We start from the raw sequence: 20,851 nt of genomic DNA, 5'->3' as shown, positions 1-20,851 counted from the left end.
CCGCACATTCTGGTAGACCCTCCATGTCAACCGACTACCCCCCGCACATTCTGGTAGACCCTCCATGTCAACCGACTACCCCCCGCACATTCTGGTAGACCCTCCATGTCAACCAACTAACATTGACCTTGTATAAATGCCTCGTTATTTTATTATATTATATTTCTAGTCGGTTGACATGGAGGGTCTACCAGAATGGAAACAATGCTTACTTAACCAGGAACTGTTGTTACTTTCTGTTTATTGGACATGTTGATGGAGACACTATGTTTCTAATCTACAGTATATAATTATTCATTATTTATTACCTTTTTACAGGGAAGGTAAAACCCCTGAGGAAGGTTATGGGCCGAAACACGTTGGTTTTTACCTTTTTTTTAACAGAACTATTAAAAAATATTTTCATTATCAGCTTCAGTGTTTCTACAGCAGGGTTTCTTGAACTATGGGATCGGGGTCACAGGAGGATGGTACATTTCTCATTTTTGTTCTCGAGCTGAAAAAGGTTTGTAGACTATACAGTATGTCTCAGCTGACATACGAGTCCATAAATATTTCTCATATTACTGATAAGAAACAATAAGAACATTCAGTAAACACGCTTGAAGATTATAATCTTTGGCGTCTTCCAGATACTGTTGACCTACAGAAAGAAAACCGGTATTTCTCCCTCAGCGGGGGACTCCCTCACAACAACAAAAAACACATGTTTTACAAACACGTGTGGAAAAAAAATCACATAAACAAATTTCAGGTTAAAAAATATATATATCTCAGACACTTGGTTTTCACACATTTTATTTCTCACATGCTTCGTAAAAAGCAGGCTAACAGAGAAATGCTTACAGTTTCAGACTTTTTTGCCGTGAACAAATCATGTTTAAAGTGACATGTGGAGGAAAAAGAGACAAGACTCAGACACTTCACATGTGGTTTCCCAACATTTTTCATGTGATATAAATTTCACGTATGTTTTTGTAGCTGGCGGGATTGTCTGGCCGTTCAGCCAAGAGGGCCAACACACATGTTTAAGTCACATGTGGGGCTAGCTCATCACGTGACCGTGCACAACCATCCCCCAACTCCGCTACACTTTCACGTGTGCTTTCTTTTTTGTACACTTTAATGTCAACTTTAGCTGTCAAACGATTTAAAACATTTTTAATCATGTTTAGTGCACGATTTGCTATGATTCATCCGAAATGAATAATTTACTCAAATGAAGCTGTCATTTTAAGATTGTTACCGGGTGAACTCTGACGGTGATCATTTTAACAGGTTAAACAGGATAAATGAGGAGACATGGAGCGCTAACTGCTCAGTGTTTTTCACTTCTTCTAACGGTCACAAAGTATGAAGACGAGAAAAACTCCAAAATAAGAAATCATTATTTTTTTTTAACACACTTTAATGATTATTTTCAGGCTAAGTTACCTTTTTACAGAATTAGCAATTCCACATGGGGACACATTGCTACTGCAGCATGTTAACATCTTTTAACATGTGAGGAGAACAACCCTATTTCACTACCACATGTCAAATTCAGATCTCATCAATGTGATTTATTTATTTTTTTTTAATTTTACATGTGATTTTTCTTTTTTACATGTGAACTTGCAATTCCACATGTGAACGTGAGATTTTTCACATGTGAAACTACATACCGGATTTTCACGTGAACGTTTTTAACATGTGAAACGGCACATTTCAATTGAAATTCACATGAGGTGACAAGGTGGTGTTAACATGTGAACTTTACATTTCAATACATGTGAAATTTAAGCTCGACATGTGAAAATACGAATTTAACGTGTTTTTTTTTGTAAAGGGCTCTTCTCACCACCATATCTTACACAAGGACAGGAGTTTGGCCATTGTTAGCCCCTGTCAGCCAATACAAGTTACCCCACATGTTGGCACATAAATACAACTCCCTGGTCCCTTAAGGCTAGTTCAGCACCTCAGCCACTCTGTCACTTGGATCAGATCCACCATTTTCATTTAACCAGCTGACAATGAACCAAGGGTAATCTGTCTTCAAAAATTCATTTAAAAATTAAAAATAAATCTGCAATCTGTGGAAATTGAGTTTCAGACTGATCTGTGATCTCTAGACTGAAACGCTGTAACATTCTCCTGTTACGAGTCATTTCTAGGAGACATTCCTGTGGTTGGTGTGTCCCCCCCCATCTTCTCACCTCTCTCTAATCACAGTGCAACAACCTGGCCCCTTGAGCAAGGCTCTGTGGCCCTTAACCCCTAAAAACTGCTCCATGACCACCGTAACATGGCTGCCCTCTGTTCCAACCTGTCCAACCTCTGTATGTCTTTTGCCGTGATTTGGGATAAAGTGGAAGTGGATTTTTTTTCCCATTGGACCTTGGTGTACAATTGGTCATTTAAAGTTCTCTCTGTCTGTCCAGTCACAGTATACCAACCTGGGGCTGCTGAACAGCATGGATCAGAACATCCAAAATGGCGGCTCTACCTCCACCAGTCCCTACAACAACGACCATGTCCAGAACAACGCGTCAGCTCCTTCCCCCTACGCCCAGCCCAGCTCCACCTTCGACGCCATGTCCCCCTCCCCGGCTATCCCCTCCAACACAGACTACGCCGGGGGACACACCTTTGACGTCTCCTTCCAGCAGTCCTCCACAGCCAAGTCTGCCACCTGGACGGTAAGAGTTCATGTCAAATCCATAGATTTTTTTTGAAGTTGATTACTTAATTTTAAAGTTTTTACAATGAGTCTCAACACACTTTACAGATTCCCATTAACACCAGTCACAATTGTATCTATTACCTCTAACAATGACAGATGTTCTGTTTGGAAATGCATTCCTTCCATTTATTATCCAATTGAATGTCTACAAAAATGATGTCAAGTGACTCAACATTATTTTAATTCACCATTATTTGTGTTGGAAGTAGAATTCAGCGATGTCTAAGGAATGGTTGATTGATGTGTTCTATCATGGACCCACCCACACCTTGTGAGAAAAACATTTCACTCTTGACAGTAAAAATAAATGTGGAGTTCATTTCCTGCAATTCTACACATTTTGCCATGGGGCAGAGAGAATATTTGGCAATTTTATAACTAATTTCATGCAATTCTACACATTTTGTCATAGGGAGGAGAAAGATATTTAAATATGATATCGGAGTGACAAAGAAAATCAATGGGGGCTCCCAGGTCGGTAATTCGACCACGATTACTACAAGTTCAGATCTGACTAGACTCATTTACCAATGTAAAAAAAAAATGTGCTAATTCAGTGACTGACATAACAAGAGAAACGTTTAGAAACTGCACCTTGTGTATTCTACTATTCTCTCAATATGAAGTGGATACCCCCAAAATACGACATATTTCTACTCTACGGCTCTTCTCTACAGTGCTCTGTCATTGTGACAATGCTATAGTGACAGTGACAGCTGAGTCCCACCTGCACACAGCTTGTTTATGTTTAGAACCACTATGACCATGCATTCTGGCTCCGTGGCCATACTGGCTCTGTGACCATGCATACTGGCTCTATGACTATGCATACTGGCTCCATGACCATGCATACTGGCTCTGTGACCATGCATACTGGCTCTGTGACCATGCATACTGGCTCTGTGACCATGCATACTGGCTCTGTGACCATGCATACTGGCTCTGTGACCATGCGTACTGGCTCCGTGGCCATACTGGCTCTGTGACCATGCATACTGGCTCTGTGACCATGCATACTGGCTCTGTGACCATGCATACTGGCTCTGTGACTATGCATACTGGATCTGTGACCATACTGGCTCTGTGACCATGCATACTGGCTCTGTGACCATGCATACTGGCTCTGTGACCATGCATACTGGCTCTGTGACCATGCATACTGGCTCCGTACCTATGCATACTGGCTCCGTGACCATGCATACTGGCTCTGTGGCCATGCATACTGGCTCTGTGACCATACTGGCTCTGTGACCATACTGGCTCTGTGACCATGCATACTGGCTCTGTGACCATGCATACTGGCTCTGTGACTATGCATACTGGCTCCGTGACCATGCATACTGGCTCTGGGACCATACTGGCCTCTGTGACCATGCGTACTGGCTCCGTGACCATACGGCTCCAGGCCGTGTCAAGCCATGTACCATTATGTAAAACTCGAAAGTCAAGCGCACCGTTCCTATAGCAACCAGGTGACCTGCTCTATAACTCGCCTGCAGGTGGAGAGGTCGACCATCAGTATTAATAATTATCGGAAATAATAATTGGGTTGGATCAATTTGTCTCTCTCCTATGCATTGGCTGTTTACTTCAAGTGTTGGATCTCTCTTGTGAAATCAGAATATTCATGGGAAACTATGTGGCTGAACCAGTTCTACATGGTACTATACCACTGTACTACAGGAAAGGGTTCTGGTTCAGTTAAGCCATCAATCCCCTGTTTGTCAGACGGGAGGAGGGAGTGCTGTAAAAACCTGTGGGCTTATTGCCTAAATATCAACCAACGGTAGGTAGGTCATGTCTTAGAGTCAACTGGCGAGACACAGGGGCCACCTGTGGGGACAGGGACATTTACCCAACTCTCTCTCTCTCTCTCTCTCTCTGGCCTCTCTCTCTCTCTCTCTCTCTCTCTCTCTGGTCTCTCTCTCTCTCTCTCGTCCCTCTCTCTCTCTCTCGTCCCTCTCAACGTTCCAGGAACATGCGTCTGTGTGGAGAACTGGGAAAGAGGGAGGGTGAGACTACTCTGGATTATAAAGTCACACATGATGCCAATATTTATCTGATGCTTTGGTCTGAGCTAATTATGAGGATGACTAAGTCAATGACCTTTTGGCTTATAATAATGCTTAGGCTACCTTCCATACACAACAGGAAGATGCATAATGGAAATCAATGCACAGTAAAAAAAAAAAAGTGGTACGACGTCGTTGTTCATCTGAAGTGCTTTTACTGATTTTGGAATGATTTATGAAAATGATGTTTTGGTTCATTCAACCTGATCTATTCAATTAGACTGATCTGTTGAATGTATTTGATTTCTTCACGGATTCACATGTACCTGAATGTAATACTTGAGACCCGACGTGGAAGCCGAGCGGCTCCGGATCCATAATTCTAAATAATGTCACGGGTCTGGGTCAGATCTGATATGATTGTCACGGGGTCTCGGGTATGTTTAGTTTTTAAATGACTAGTCCAGATGGATCCGAACAAGACTGCTGAAGAGAAATTGTATTGTATAATTGTATAATTTAGGCACTAAAGTAATACTGCAACAAACGTGGCAAAGAATTTAACTTTTTGTCCTGAATACAAAGTGTTATGTTTGGGGCAAATCCAATACATTACTGAGTGTTCAGCAGTTTTTCAGGATAAAAAATCAACAGAATGGAGCTAAGTCAAAATCCTAGAGGAAAACCTGGTTCAGTCTGCTTTCCACCAGACACTGGGAGATTCATTCACCTTTCAGCAGAACAATAACCTAAAACACAAGGCCGAATCTACATTGGAGTTGTTTACCAAGGAGACAGTGAATGTTCCTGAGTGGCAGAGTTACTGTTTTCTCTTAAATCTACTTGAAGATCTATGGTTGTCTGGCAAGGATCAACAAACAATTTGACAGAGCTTGAAGAGAAAAGTTGAAAAGAATAATGGGCAAATGTTGCACAATCCAGGTGTGGAAAGATCTTAGAGACTCACCCAGAAAGACTCACAGCTGTAATCACTCTTAGAGACTCACCCAGAAAGACTCACAGCTGTAATCACTCTTAGAGACTCACCCAGAAAGAAGAAATAGGAAGCCGATTCTAGATTTAATTTTGGATGTGTACACTATTCTCCCTGTTATAACAGTTCCATGGTTAGAGCAGGTAGTAGATGGGGGTATCTCCTACGATGTGTACACTATTCTCCCTGTTATAGTTCTATGTACATTAGTTAATTAATCTTCCAACCATTACCATGGGATAAAGAACTTGGCAAATCAGAATGAAACAAACCCCAGTTTCTTTCTTTTGTGAGTAAAGGCTCTCCGAACCGTTTTTTACAACTCTGAATCCTAAATAATCTATAAGATCAGAGTATTTTTTTACATATGCATATAAGGTGGAAATTAATTAAGTCTGAATCGGCCCCTTAGTGCCCTGTGTTCGGTCTCTGTGTGTTCGGTCTCTGTGTGTTCGGTCTCTCTGTGTTCGGTCTCTGTGTGTTCGGTCTCTCTGTGTTCGGTCTCTCTGTGTTCGGTCTCTGTGTGTTCGGTCTCTCTGTGTGTTCGTCTCTGTGTGTTCGGTCTCTGTGTGTTCGGTCTCTGTGTGTTCGGTCTCTGTGTGTTCGGTCTCTGTGTGTTCGGTCTCTCTGTGTTCGGTCTCTGTGTGTTCGGTCTCTGTGTGTTCGGTCTCTGTGTGTTCGGTCTCTGTGTGTTCGGTCTCTGTGTGTTCGGTCTCTGTGTGTTCGGTCTCTCTGTGTTCGGTCTCTGTGTGTTCGGTCTCTCTGTGTGTTCGGTCTTTCTGTGTGTTCGGTCTCTCTGTGTGTTCGGTCTCTCTGTGTGTTCGGTCTCTGTGTGTTCGGTCTCTCTGTGTGTTCGGTCTCTGTGTGTTCGGTCTCTGTGTGTTCGGTCTCTGTGTGTTCGGTCTCTCTGTGTGTTCTGTCTCTGTGTGTTCGGTGCTTTTTTCGATGACTGTACATAGGCGACACACCTAATCCCTAACCCACATCTTAAAACCTCTTCCTGTCTGGGACTGACTGTGACACACACCACACACGTAAAGAGTGGTACGACACGTCATCATTTCCCACATTTCCCTGCCCCCTAACCCCCCCCCCCCCCCTCCGATGTCTCTTAACAGAATGATTCTTCAATGAGTCAAAACATACTGTCCTTTTAAGGTGTGGTTCAATGAGTCAAAACATACTGTCCTTTTATGGTGTGGTTCAATGAGCCAAAACATACTGTCCTTTTATGGTGTGGTTCAATGAGCCAAAACATACTGTCCTTTTATGGTGTGGTTCAATGAGGGGCGGCAGGGTAGCCTAGTGGTTAGAGTGTAGAGGAGGTAGGGTAGCCTAGTGGTTAGAGTGTAGAGGTGGCAGGTAGCCTAGTGGTTAGAGTGTAGAGGAGGCAGGGTAGCCTAGTGGTTAGAGTGTAGAGGCGGCAGGGTAGCCTAGTGGTTCGAGTGTAGAGGTGGCAGGGTAGCCTAGTGGTTAGAGGGGAGGGGCGGCAGGTAGCCTAGTGGTTAGAGTGTAGAGGCGGCAGGGTAGCCTAGTGGTTAGAGTGTAGAGGCGGCAGGGTAGCCTAGTGGTTAGAGTGTAGAGGTGGTAGGGTAGCCTAGTGGTTAGAGTGTAGAGGTAGCAGGGTAGCCTAGTGGTTAGAGTGTAGAGGCGGCAGGGTAGCCTAGTGGTTAGAGTGTAGAGGTGGCAGGGTAGCCTAGTGGTTAGAGTGTAGAGGTGGCAGGGTAGCCTAGTGGTTAGAGTGTAGAGGCGGCAGGGTAGCCTAGTGGTTAGAGTGTAGAGGTGGTAGGGTAGCCTAGTGGTTAGAGTGTAGAGGTAGCAGGGTAGCCTAGTGGTTAGAGTGTAGAGGCGGCAGGGTAGCCTAGTGGTTAGAGTGTAGAGGTGGCAGGGTAGCCTAGTGGTTAGAGTGTAGAGGCGGCAGGTAGCCTAGTGGTTAGAGTGTAGAGGCGGCAGGGTAGCCTAGTGGTTAGAGTGTAGAGGTGGCAGGTAGCCTAGTGGTTAGAGTGTAGAGGCGGCAGGGTAGCCTAGTGGTTAGAGTGTAGAGGCGGCAGGGTAGCCTAGTGGTTAGAGTGTAGAGGAGGCAGGTAGCCTAGTGGTTAGAGTGTAGAGGGGGTAGGTAGCCTAGTGGTTAGAGTGTAGAGGAGGCAGGTAGCCTAGTGGTTAGAGTGTAGAGGGGGTAGGTAGCCTAGTGGTTAGAGTGTAGAGGGGGTAGGTAGCCTAGTGGTTAGAGTGTAGAGGTGGCAGGTAGCCTAGTGGTTAGAGTGTAGAGGTGGTAGGGTAGCCTAGTGGTTAGAGTGTAGAGGTAGCAGGGTAGCCTAGTGGTTAGAGTGTAGAGGTGGCAGGGTAGCCTAGTGGTTAGAGTGTAGAGGTGGCAGGGTAGCCTAGTGGTTAGAGCATTGGACTAGTAACCGAAAGGTTGCAAGTTCGAATCCCCGAGCTGACAAGGTACAAATCTATCGTTCTGCCCCTGAACAGGCAGTTAAAAAAAAATACATTCAACCGGCCTCCCCAGACCACGTGTAACCGGCCTCCCCAGACCACGTGTAACCGGCCTCCCCAGACCACGTGCAACCGGCCTCCCCAGACCACGTGTAACCGGCCTCCCCAGACCACGTGTAACCGGCCTCCCCAGACCACGTGTAACCGGCCTCCCCAGACCACGTGTAACCGGCCTCCCCAGACCACGTGCAACCGGCCTCCCCAGACCACGTGCAACCGGCCTCCCCAGACCACGTGCAACCGGCCTCCCCAGACCACGTGTAACCGGCCTCCCCAGACCACGTGCAACCGGCCTCCCCAGACCACGTGTAACCGGCCTCCCCAGACCACGTGCAACCGGCCTCCCCAGACCACGTGTAACCGGCCTCCCCAGACCACGTGCAACCGGCCTCCCCAGACCACGTGTAACCGGCCTCCCCAGACCACGTGTAACCGGCCTCCCCAGACCACGTGCAACCGGCCTCCCCAGACCACGTGTAACCGGCCTCCCCAGACCACGTGCAACCGGCCTCCCCAGACCACGTGTAACCGGCCTCCCCAGACCACGTGTAACCACGCCAGATACGCACCTGCGAGATCGTCCGAGACCAGCCTCCCGTACAGCTGATGAAACTGTGGGTTTTGCACAAACTATCAAACTAATCCGTCTCAGGGAAGCTCATCTGCTCGTCTTCCTCACCAGGGTCTTGACCTGACTGCAGTTCAGCGTCGTAACTGACTTCAGTGTGCAAATGCTCACCTTCGACGGCCACTGGTCTCGCTGGAGAAGTGTGCTCTTCACGGATGAATCACGGTTTACACTGTACCGGCAGATGGTGAACAACGTGTGTGGCGTCGTCGTGTAGGCTAGAAGTTTTCTGATGTCAATTTTGTGAACAGAATGCACCATAGTTGTCCGTAGTTACAGACAACGAACACAATTGCATTTTATCGATGGCAATTTGAATGCACAGAGATACCGTGAGGTGATCCAGAGGCCCATTGTTGTGCCATTCATCCGCTGCCATCACCTCATATTTCAGCGTGATATTACACGGCCTCATGTCGCAAGGATCTGTAAATAATTCCTGGAAGCTGAAAATGTCAGTTTGTCCGTGGCCTGTATACTCACCACACATGTCACCCATTGAGCATGTTTGGGATGCTCTGGATCATTGTGTACGACAGCGTGTTCCAGTTCATGACAATATCCAGGTACTTCAACATTCCACAGGCCACAATCAACAGCCGGATCAACTCTATGTGAAGGAGATGGTCCCACCACATACTGACTGGTTTTCTGATCCACACTCCTACCTTTTTTTAAGGTATCTGTGACCAACAGATGTATATCTGTATTCCCAGTCATGTGAAATCCATAGATTAGGGCCTAATTCATTCATTTCAGTTGACTGATTTCCTGATATAAACTGTAACTCAGTAAAAATCTTTGAAATTGTTGCTTGTTGCTTTTATATATTTTTATATTTATACCTCAGCAGTAAGGTGGGATACTGTATATTAATGGGTTGAACAGCAGTAAGGTGGGATACTGTATATTAATGGGTTGAACAGCAGTAAGGTGGGATACTGTATATTAATGGGTTGAACAGCAGTGAGGTGGGATACTGTATATTAATGGGTTGAACAGCAGTGAGGTGGGATACTGTATATTAATGGGTTGAACAGCAGTGAGGTGGGATACTGTATATTAATGGGTTGAACAGCAGTGAGGTGGGATACTGTATATTAATGGGTTGAACAGCAGTGAGGTGGGATACTGTATATTAATGGGTTGAACAGCAGTGAGGTGGGATACTGTATATTAATGGGTTGAACAGCAGTAAGGTGGGATACTGTATATTAATGGGTTGAACAGCAGTAAGGTGGGATACTGTATATTAATGGGTTGAACAGCAGTGAGGTGGGATACTGTATATTAATGGGTTGAACAGCAGTGAGGTGGGATACTGTATATTAATGGGTTGAACAGCAGTGAGGTGGGATACTGTATATTAATGGGTTGAACAGCAGTGAGGTGGGATACTGTATATTAATGGGTTGAACAGCAGTAAGGTGGGATACTGTATATTAATGGGTTGAACAGCAGTGAGGTGGGATACTGTATATTAATGGGTTGAACAGCAGTAAGGTGGGATACTGTATATTAATGGGTTGAACAGCAGTAAGGTGGGATACTGTATATTAATGGGTTGAACAGCAGTAAGGTGGGATACTGTATATTAATGGGTTGAACAGCAGTAAGGTGGGATACTGTATATTAATGGGTTGAACAGCAGTAAGGTGGGATACTGTATATTAATGGGTTGAACAGCAGTGAGGTGGGATACTGTATATTAATGGGTTGAACAGCAGTGAGGTGGGATACTGTATATTAATGGGTTGAACAGCAGTAAGGTGGGATACTGTATATTAATGGGTTGAACAGCAGTGAGGTGGGATACTGTATATTAATGGGTTGAACAGCAGTGAGGTGGGATACTGTATATTAATGGGTTGAACAGCAGTGAGGTGGGATACTGTATATTAATGGGTTGAACAGCAGTGAGGTGGGATACTGTATATTAATGGGTTGAACAGCAGTAAGGTGGGATACTGTATATTAATGGGTTGAACAGCAGTAAGGTGGGATACTGTAGATTAATGGGTTGAACAGCAGTAAGGTGGGATACTGTATATTAATGGGTTGAACAGCAGTAAGGTGGGATACTGTATATTAATGGGTTGAACAGCAGTAAGGTGGGATACTGTATATTAATGGGTTGAACAGCAGTAAGGTGGGATACTGTAGATTAATGGGTTGAACAGCAGTGAGGTGGGATACTGTATATTAATGGGTTGAACAGCAGTAAGGTGGGATACTGTAGATTAATGGGTTGAACAGCAGTAAGGTGGGATACTGTATATTAATGGGTTGAACAGCAGTGAGGTGGGATACTGTATATTAATGGGTTGAACAGCAGTAAGGTGGGATACTGTATATTAATGGGTTGAACAGCAGTAAGGTGGGATACTGTATATTAATGGGTTGAACAGCAGTAAGGTGGGATACTGTATATTAATGGGTTGAACAGCAGTGAGGTGGGATACTGTATATTAATGGGTTGAACAGCAGTAAGGTGGGATACTGTATATTAATGGGTTGAACAGCAGTGAGGTGGGATACTGTATATTAATGGGTTGAACAGCAGTGAGGTGGGATACTGTATATTAATGGGTTGAACAGCAGTAAGGTGGGGATACTGTATATTAATGGGTTGAACAGCAGTGAGGTGGGATACTGTATATTAATGGGTTGAACAGCAGTAAGGTGGGATACTGTATATTAATGGGTTGAACAGCAGTAAGGTGGGATACTGTATATTAATGGGTTGAACAGCAGTGAGGTGGGATACTGTATATTAATGGGTTTGAACAGCAGTGAGGTGGGATACTGTATATTAATGGGTTGAACAGCAGTAAGGTGGGATACTGTATATTAATGGGTTGAACAGCAGTGAGGTGGGATACTGTATATTAATGGGTTGAACAGCAGTAAGGTGGGATACTGTATATTAATGGGTTGAACAGCAGTGAGGTGGGATACTGTAGATTAATGGGTTGAACAGCAGTAAGGTGGGATACTGTATATTAATGGGTTTGAACAGCAGTAAGGTGGGATACTGTATATTAATGGGTTGAACAGCAGTAAGGTGGGATACTGTATATTAATGGGTTGAACAGCAGTAAGGTGGGATACTGTATATTAATGGGTTGAACAGCAGTGAGGTGGGATACTGTATATTAATGGGTTGAACAGCAGTAAGGTGGGATACTGTATATTAATGGGTTGAACAGCAGTGAGGTGGGATACTGTATATTAATGGGTTTGAACAGCAGTGAGGTGGGATACTGTATATTAATGGGTTGAACAGCAGTGAGGTGGTATACTGTATATTAATGGGTTGAACAGCAGTAAGGTGGGATACTGTATATTAATGGGTTGAACAGCAGTGAGGTGGGATACTGTATATTAATGGGTTGAACAGCAGTGAGGTGGGATACTGTATATTAATGGTTGAATGAACAGCAGTGAGGTGGGATACTGTATATTAATGGGTTGAACAGCAGTAAGGTGGGATACTGTATATTAATGGGTTGAAACAGCAGTAAGGTGGGATACTGTATATTAATGGGTTGAACAGCAGTAAGGTGGGATACTGTATATTAATGGGTTGAAACAGCAGTAAGGTGGGATACTGTATATTAATGGGTTGAACAGCAGTGAGGTGGGATACTGTATATTAATGGGTTGAACAGCAGTGAGGTGGGATACTGTATAGTTAATGGGTTGAACAGCAGTGAGGTGGGATACTGTATATTAATGGGTTGAACAGCAGTGAGGTGGGATACTGTATATTAATGGGTTGAACAGCAGTGAGGTGGGATACTGTATATTAATGGGTTTGAACAGCAGTGAGGTGGGATACTGTATATTAATGGGTTGAACAGCAGTAAGGTGGGATACTGTATATTAATGGGTTTGAACAGCAGTGAGGTGGGATACTGTATATTAATGGTTGAACAGCAGTAAGGTGGGATACTGTATATTAATGGGTTGAACAGCAGTAAGGTGGGATACTGTATATTAATGGGTTGAACAGCAGTAAGGTGGGATACTGTATATTAATGGGTTGAACAGCAGTGAGGTGGGATACTGTATATTAATGGGTTGAACAGCAGTGAGGTGGGATACTGTATATTAATGGTTGAACAGCAGTAAGGTGGGATACTGTATATTATGGGTTGAACAGCAGTGAGGTGGGATACTGTAGATTGAACAGCAGTAGGTGGGATACTGTATATTAATGGGTTGAACAGCAGTAAGGTGGGATACTGTATATTAATGGGTTGAACAGCAGTGAGGTGGGATACTGTATATTAATGGGTTGAACAGCAGTGAGGTGGGATACTGTATATTAATGGGTTGAACAGCAGTAAGGTGGGATCTGGTATATTAATGGGGTTGAACAGCAAGGTGAAGGTGGGATACTGTATATTAATGGGTTGAACAGCAGTGAGGTGGGATACTGGTATATTAATGGGTTGAACAGCAGTGAGGTGGATACTGTATATTAATGGGTTTGAACAGCAGTAAGGTGGGATACTGTATATTAATGGGTTGAACAGCAGTGAGGTGGGATACTGTAGATTAATGGGTTGAAACAGCAGTAAGGTGGGATACTGTATATAATGGGTTGAACAGCAGTGAGGTGGGATACTGTATATTAATGGGTTGAACAGCAGTGAGGTGGGATACTGTATATTAATGGGTTGAACAGCAGTAAGGTGGGATACTGTATATTAATGGGTTGAACAGCAGTAAGGTGGGATACTGTATATTAATGGGTTGAACAGCAGTGAGGTGGGATACTGTATATTAATGGGTTGAACAGCAGTGAGGTGGGATACTGTATATTAATGGGTTGAACAGCAGTAAGGTGGGATACTGTATATTAATGGGTTGAACAGCAGTAAGGTGGGATACTGTATATTAATGGGTTGAACAGCAGTGAGGTGGGATACTGTAGATTAATGGGTTGAACAGCAGTAAGGTGGGATACTGTATATTAATGGTTTGAACAGCAGTGAGGTGGGATACTGTATATTAATGGGTTGAACAGCAGTGAGGTGGGATACTGTATATTAATGGGTTGAACAGCAGTGAGGTGGGATACTGTATATTAATGGGTTGAACAGCAGTAAGGTGGGATACTGTATATTAATGGGTTGAACAGCAGTGAGGTGGGATACTGTATATTAATGGGTTGAACAGCAGTAAGGTGGGATACTGTATATTAATGGGTTGAACAGCAGTGAGGTGGGATACTGTATATTAATGGGTTGAACAGCAGTGAGGTGGGATACTGTATATTAATGGGTTGAACAGCAGTAAGGTGGGATACTGTATATTAATGGGTTGAACAGCAGTAAGGTGGGATACTGTAGATTAATGGGTTGAACAGCAGTAAGGTGGGATACTGTATATTAATGGGTTGAACAGCAGTAAGGTGGGATACTGTATATGAATGGGTTGAACAGCAGTAAGGTGGGATACTGTATATAATGGGTTGAACAGCAGTAAGGTGGGATACTGTATATTAATGGGTTGAACAGCAGTAAGGTGGGGATACTGTATATTAATGGGTTGAACAGCAGTAAGGTGGGATACTGTATATTAATGGGTTGAACAGCAGTGAGGTGGGATACTGTATATTAATGGGTTGAACAGCAGTGAGGTGGGATACTGTATATAATGGGTTGAACAGCAGTGAGGTGGGATACTGTATATTAATGGGTTGAACAGCAGTGAGGTGGGATACTGTATATTAATGGGTTGAACAGCAGTGAGGTGGGGATACTGTATATTAATGGGTTGAACAGCAGTGAGGTGGGATACTGTATATTAAGGGTTGAACAGCAGTGAGGTGGGATACTGTATATTAATGGGTTGAACAGCAGTAAGGTGGGATACTGTATATTAATGGGTTGAACAGCAGTAAGGTGGGATACTGTATATTAAATGGGTTGAACAGCAGTAAGGTGGGATACTGTATATTAATGGGTTGAACAGCAGTAAGGTGGGATACTGTATATTAATGGGTTGAACAGCAGTAAGGTGGGATACTGTATATTAATGGGTTGAACAGCAGTAAGGTGGGATACTGTATATTAATGGGTTGAACAGCAGTAAGGTGGGATACTGTATATTAATGGGTTGAACAGCAGTAAGGTGGGATACTGTATATTAATGGGTTGAACAGCAGTGAGGTGGGATACTGTATATTAATGGGTTGAACAGCAGTAAGGTGGGATACTGTATATTAATGGGTTGAACAGCAGTAAGGTGGGATACTGTATATTAATGGGTTGAACAGCAGTAAGGTGGGATACTGTATATTAATGGGTTGAACAGCAGTAAGGTGGGATACTGTATATTAATGGGTTGAACAGCAGTGAGGTGGGATACTGTATATTAATGGGTTGAACAGCAGTGAGGTGGGATACTGTATATTAATGGGTTGAACAGCAGTGAGGTGGGATACTGTATATTAATGGGTTGAACAGCAGTAAGGTGGGATACTGTAGATTAATGGGTTGAACAGCAGTAAGGTGGGATACTGTATATTAATAGGTTGAACAGCAGTAAGGTGGGATACTGTATATTAATGGGTTGAACAGCAGTAAGGTGGGATACTGTATATTAATGGGTTGAACAGCAGTAAGGTGGGATACTGTATATTAATGGGTTGAACAGCAGTGAGGTGGGATACTGTATATTAATGGGTTGAAACGCAGTGAGGTGGGATACTGTATATTAATGGGTTGAACAGCAGTAAGGTGGGATACTGTATATTAATGGGTTGAACAGCAGTGAGGTGGGATACTGTATATTAATGGGTTGAACAGCAGTAAGGTGGGATACTGTATATTAATGGGTTGAACAGCAGTAAGGTGGGATACTGTATATTAATGGGTTGAACAGCAGTAAGGTGGGATACTGTATATTAATGGGTTGAACAGCAGTAAGTGGATACTGTATATTAATGGGTTGAACAGCAGTAAGGTGGGATACTGTATATTAATGGGTTGAACAGCAGTAAGGTGGGATACTGTATATTAATGGGTTGAACAGCAGTAAGGTGGGATACTGTATATTAATGGGTTGAACAGCAGTAAGGTGGGATACTGTATATTAATGGGTTGAACAGCAGTAAGGTGGGATACTGTATATTAATGGGTTGAACAGCAGTAAGGTGGGATACTGTATATTAATGGGTTGAACAGCAGTGAGGTGGGATACTGTATATTAATGGGTTGAACAGCAGTAAGGTGGGATACTGTATATTAATGGGTTGAACAGCAGTGAGGTGGGATACTGTATATTAATGGGTTGAACAGCAGTAAGGTGGGATACTGTATATTAATGGGTTGAACAGCAGTAAGGTGGGATACTGTATATTAATGGGTTGAACAGCAGTGAGGTGGGATACTGTATATTAATGGGTTGAACAGCAGTGAGGTGGGATACTGTATATTAATGGGTTGAACAGCAGTGAGGTGGGATACTGTATATTAATGGGTTGAACAGCAGTGAGGTGGGATACTGTATATTAATGGGTTGAACAGCAGTGAGGTGGGATACTGTAGATTAATTGGTTGAACAGCAGTATGGTGGGATACTGTATATTAATGGGTTGAACTGCAGTGAGGTGGGATACTGTATATTAATGGGTTGAACAGCAGTGAGGTGGGATACTGTATATTAATGGGTTGAACAGCAGTGAGGTGGGATACTGTATATTAATGGGTTGAACAGCAGTGAGGTGGGATACTGTAGATTAATGGGTTGAACAGCAGTAAGGTGGGATACTGTATATTAATGGGTTGAACAGCAGTGAGGTGGGATACTGTATATTAATGGGTTGAACAGCAGTAAGGTGGGATACTGTATATTAATGGGTTGAACAGCAGTAAGGTGGGATACTGTATATTAATGGGTTGAACAGCAGTAAGGTGGGATACTGTATATTAATGGGTTGAACAGCAGTAAGGTGGGATACTGTATATTAATGGGTTGAACAGCAGTAAGGTGGGATACTGTATATTAATGGGTTGAACAGCAGTAAGGTGGGATACTGTATATTAATGGGTTGAACAGCAGTGAGGTGGGATACTGTATATTAATGGGTTGAACAGCAGTAAGGTGGGATACTGTATATTAATGGGTTGAACAGCAGTAAGGTGGGATACTGTATATTAATGGGTTGAACAGCAGTGAGGTGGGATACTGTAGATTAATGGGTTGAACAGCAGTAAGGTGGGATACTGTATATTAATGGGTTGAACAGCAGTAAGGTGGGATACTGTATATTAATGGGTTGAACAGCAGTGAGGTGGGATACTGTATATTAATGGGTTGAACAGCAGTAAGGTGGGATACTGTATATTAATGGGTTGAACAGCAGTAAGGTGGGATACTGTATATTAATGGGTTGAACAGCGGGAGGTGGGGTTTGTCTAGTGTGAGGTGAGGTTGAACAGCAGTGAGGTGGGGTTTGTCTAGTGTGAGGTGGGGTTTGTCTAGTGTGAGGTGAGGTTGAACAGCAGTGAGGTGGGGTTTGTCTAGTGTGAGGTTGAACAGCGGGAGGTGGGGTTTGTCTAGTGTATTACCTGCCACCAGGTAGGCTAGGCCAGCATACCAAATGGCACCCTATTCCCTGTGTAGTGCACTACTTTTAACTGTTGCACCTGAGGAAAAAGTAGTGCACTACACAGGGAATAGGGAGCCATTTGGACCTTATCCTCGGTCTATGGACCTTATCCTCGGTCTCTGGTAGAGTGGAGGAATGTGATGGTCTGGCCTGTATAGGGCTGGGGGGGGGGATTACTGTAATGGATTGAGGACCTGGAGAGAGGAAATACTGTGTGCCTCTCTGCTGAACCCTGCGCTCCGTGCTGGCAAGGGGGGAGAGAGAGCTGTGTGTGTGTGTGCCTCCATGCTCCGTCTTTGTTCTGAGGGAGTTGATCTTTAGCTCTCGACTGCCGTGGCGTTTCGCATTGTGCCGCAGGAGGAGAGCCCTCTCAGAGAAGCAACCGTTCAAACGGAGAAGAGTGTTCCTGGGAACAGCGTTAGACAAGACCCAACCTGTCCCCGGGAACATCTGCAGGGCCAGGGCTCGTCCCGTGTCTTAGAGATGGGGCTGAGACTTGTTTATGTCAAACAACCTGTCTAGACTCGCCCCGAACTAACACAGAAAGACACAAGCCCTCAAACATACAGCTGGGAAACATAGCAGGAAGAACGGGAAGAAAGACAGGGTTTAAAAGATAAGGAAATTATTTGAAAGATTTAAAAGATAAGGAAATGATTTCTCGATAATGCTGCAGTCTGGAAAAGGCCCATTTTTCAAACCGTTTTAAAATTATTTTAAATGATTGTTTTCTTCCCTGAGCATTAGGATACCCAGGCTATAATAGTGGCATTAGGACATTACCCAGGCTATAATAGTGGCATTAGGATACCCAGGCTATAATAGTGGCATTAGGACATTACCCAGGCTATAATAGTGGCATTAGGACATTACCCAGGCTATAGTAGTGGCATTAGGAGGTTACCCAGGCTATAATAGTGGCATTAGGATACCCAGGCTATAATAGTGCCATTAGGACATTACCCAGGCTATAGTAGTGGCATTAGGATACCCAGGCTATAATAGTGGCATTAGGATACCCAGGCTATAATAGTGGCATTAGGATACCCAGGCTATAATAGTGGCATTAGGATACCCAGGCTATAATAGTGGCATTAGGATACCCAGGCTATAATAGTGGCATTAGGATACCCAGGCTATAATAGTGGCATTAGGACATTACCCAGGCTATAATAGTGGCATTAGGATACCCAGGCTATAATAGTGGCTTTAGGACATTACCCAGGCTATAATAGTGGCATTAGGACATTACCCAGGCTATAATAGTGGCATTAGGACATTACCCAGGCTATAATAGTGGCATTAGGACATTACCCAGGCTATAATAGTGGCATTAGGACATTACCCAGGCTATAATAGTGGCATTAGGACATTACCCAGGCTATAATAGTGGCATTAGGACATTACCCAGGCTATAATAGTGGCATTAGGACATTACCCAGGCTATAATAGTGGCATTAGGACATTACCCAGGCTATAATAGTGGCATTAGGACATTACCCAGGCTATAATATTGGCATTAGGACATTACCCAGGCTATAATAGTGGCATTAGGACATTACCCAGGCTATAATAGTGGCATTAGGACATTACCCAGGCTATAATATTGGCATTAGGACATTACCCAGGCTATAATATTGGCATTAGGACATTACCCAGGCTATAATAGTGGCATTAGGACATTACCCAGGCTATAATATTGGCATTAGGACATTACCCAGGCTATAATAGTGGCATTAGGACATTACCCAGGCTATAATAGTGGCATTAGGACATTACCCAAGCTAATCGTATGGACATGGCACAAATCATGGCAAAAAATGCGTAGATTTGCAGGACATTTGCTGTGAAACTACAACAAAAAGTTATGTAAAACTAACATATTTAAAAAAAAAAAATGTGTTAATAAAATACTTTTTCTGCTAACACACCCCTCTGTATGTATTAAATGATAGTTTGTTAGTTTAATGTGTAGCAGCTAATTGTATAGCTAATACGCTGTGTGTTTGTAGATGGACTGAGGTGATTGGAGCTCCGGTTGTCAAGGTGATAATGGCTGGGGTCATTATTTTTTTTTTTTTGCTGTTCTCCAAATATAATTTTAGTGTTTTAGTTTTAAAATTCTCTAGAAATGCAGCAAATGAACTTTATTAAAATTCACAGACAGGATCAGCTGTTTGGTACCCAACCTTTTGAACACAGTGAGAAATCCGTCCATTCCTCTACAATTAGTTGATGTGTTGATTTTCACTATCAGATGTAGTCAAGCTCACTACCTGTATCACATGAGATGTGATTGGTTGTTTTAAACTGTAGCTCTAAAAAAAAAATGAATTAGCCAATCCCAAGAGTGACAGATGCTTATCCTTGGCCACCATCCCAGATCTGCCTCGATAAACATGTCACATCCCAGTACATGATGATGACGGCATCATATGTTTGTACAATCATTGCAGAGATTTTTTTGAACACTGATGTCCTTGGTAAGAGCTACTCTCCGGGGGAACTGCTTCCTAAACTCTCTTTGTAACACGTAGAAGTACCTTTTTGGTCTTTAAAAAAAAACATGTCTTCCAAAACACGTGATGATAAAACGAAATGATTTCACAGGAAATTAAAATTGCGAATAAGGAAGATGTTGTTTTAATCACCTTAAATGTTCTATCCTGTAGTTTCTTCTTCAACAAGAGGCGAGAAAATAAAATACGAACCCTCCATTTGCATTAAAAAAAAATATTTAAAAAAGATTTGAGTAGGTTAGTAAGAAACTGCTGAAGACATGATGTAACCTGTCAAGCATGAAGAGGACAAGACTGGAGGCGCCAAGCCCTGCTTGTTTAAGGCCCGGCTCTGTCAGGACTTGATTTGGCGTGCGCCCGCAACACCAGGGCTGAGGAAGGAACGCGACAGATGTGGGCCTGTCTCAACCTGTACCTGAGACGTGTTGCTGGGAGGAGAACAGTCTGTTTGTGTGTGTTGGGAGTGTTGGGTTGGAGTACCTCTGGTGAGAGACGGAGAAGACTCACTCACACACTCACACACAGGTATGCAGGCGTGCTACACTGTACATGCGTCTTCAGTAGGCTAATGAATGTGCATAAATGCAAGTTTCAACCATTTTACAAGATGTCTCATAATGACACGTTGCTGTTGTCCTCTGGAGTTATAGAGAATCCACTATATCCATTGGTGCACACAGCTGGTGTCTCTTGCAGGAATAATCTTTGGAGTCAGGAAGGACGAGGGCGTGGCTGGCTTTTCTAAAGAATGTAATTTATCAAATCACGGTTTTTACTCTCTTTACTTGATAAAAAAAAACACGAAGTCACCTACCTACCTACTTACCACAGGCAAAGAAGCTTAGTCT

General features: G+C 43.4%; 1 protein-coding gene across 7 annotated transcripts in view; it reads left to right on the top strand.

Annotated features, from left to right (window-relative positions):
* LOC109881328 (tumor protein 63-like) overlaps window positions 1-20,851 on the top strand; it is a 99,195-nt gene that overhangs the window by 40,558 nt on the left and 37,786 nt on the right. For all 7 annotated transcript variants that reach the window (XM_031822299.1, XM_031822302.1, XM_031822303.1 and 4 more), the window contains one exon: window positions 2,424-2,681. In XM_031822299.1, the coding sequence (XP_031678159.1) occupies window positions 2,424-2,681 (258 nt within the window). The remainder of the gene's footprint in view (window positions 1-2,423; window positions 2,682-20,851) is intronic.

Source organism: Oncorhynchus kisutch, linkage group LG4 (genome assembly GCF_002021735.2).
Source record: "Oncorhynchus kisutch isolate 150728-3 linkage group LG4, Okis_V2, whole genome shotgun sequence".
In the NCBI taxonomy this organism is placed as follows: Eukaryota; Metazoa; Chordata; class Actinopteri; order Salmoniformes; family Salmonidae; genus Oncorhynchus; species Oncorhynchus kisutch.
The sequence above is the reverse complement of the archived record's forward strand: the minus strand, read 5'-3'. Positions and strand labels throughout refer to the sequence as shown.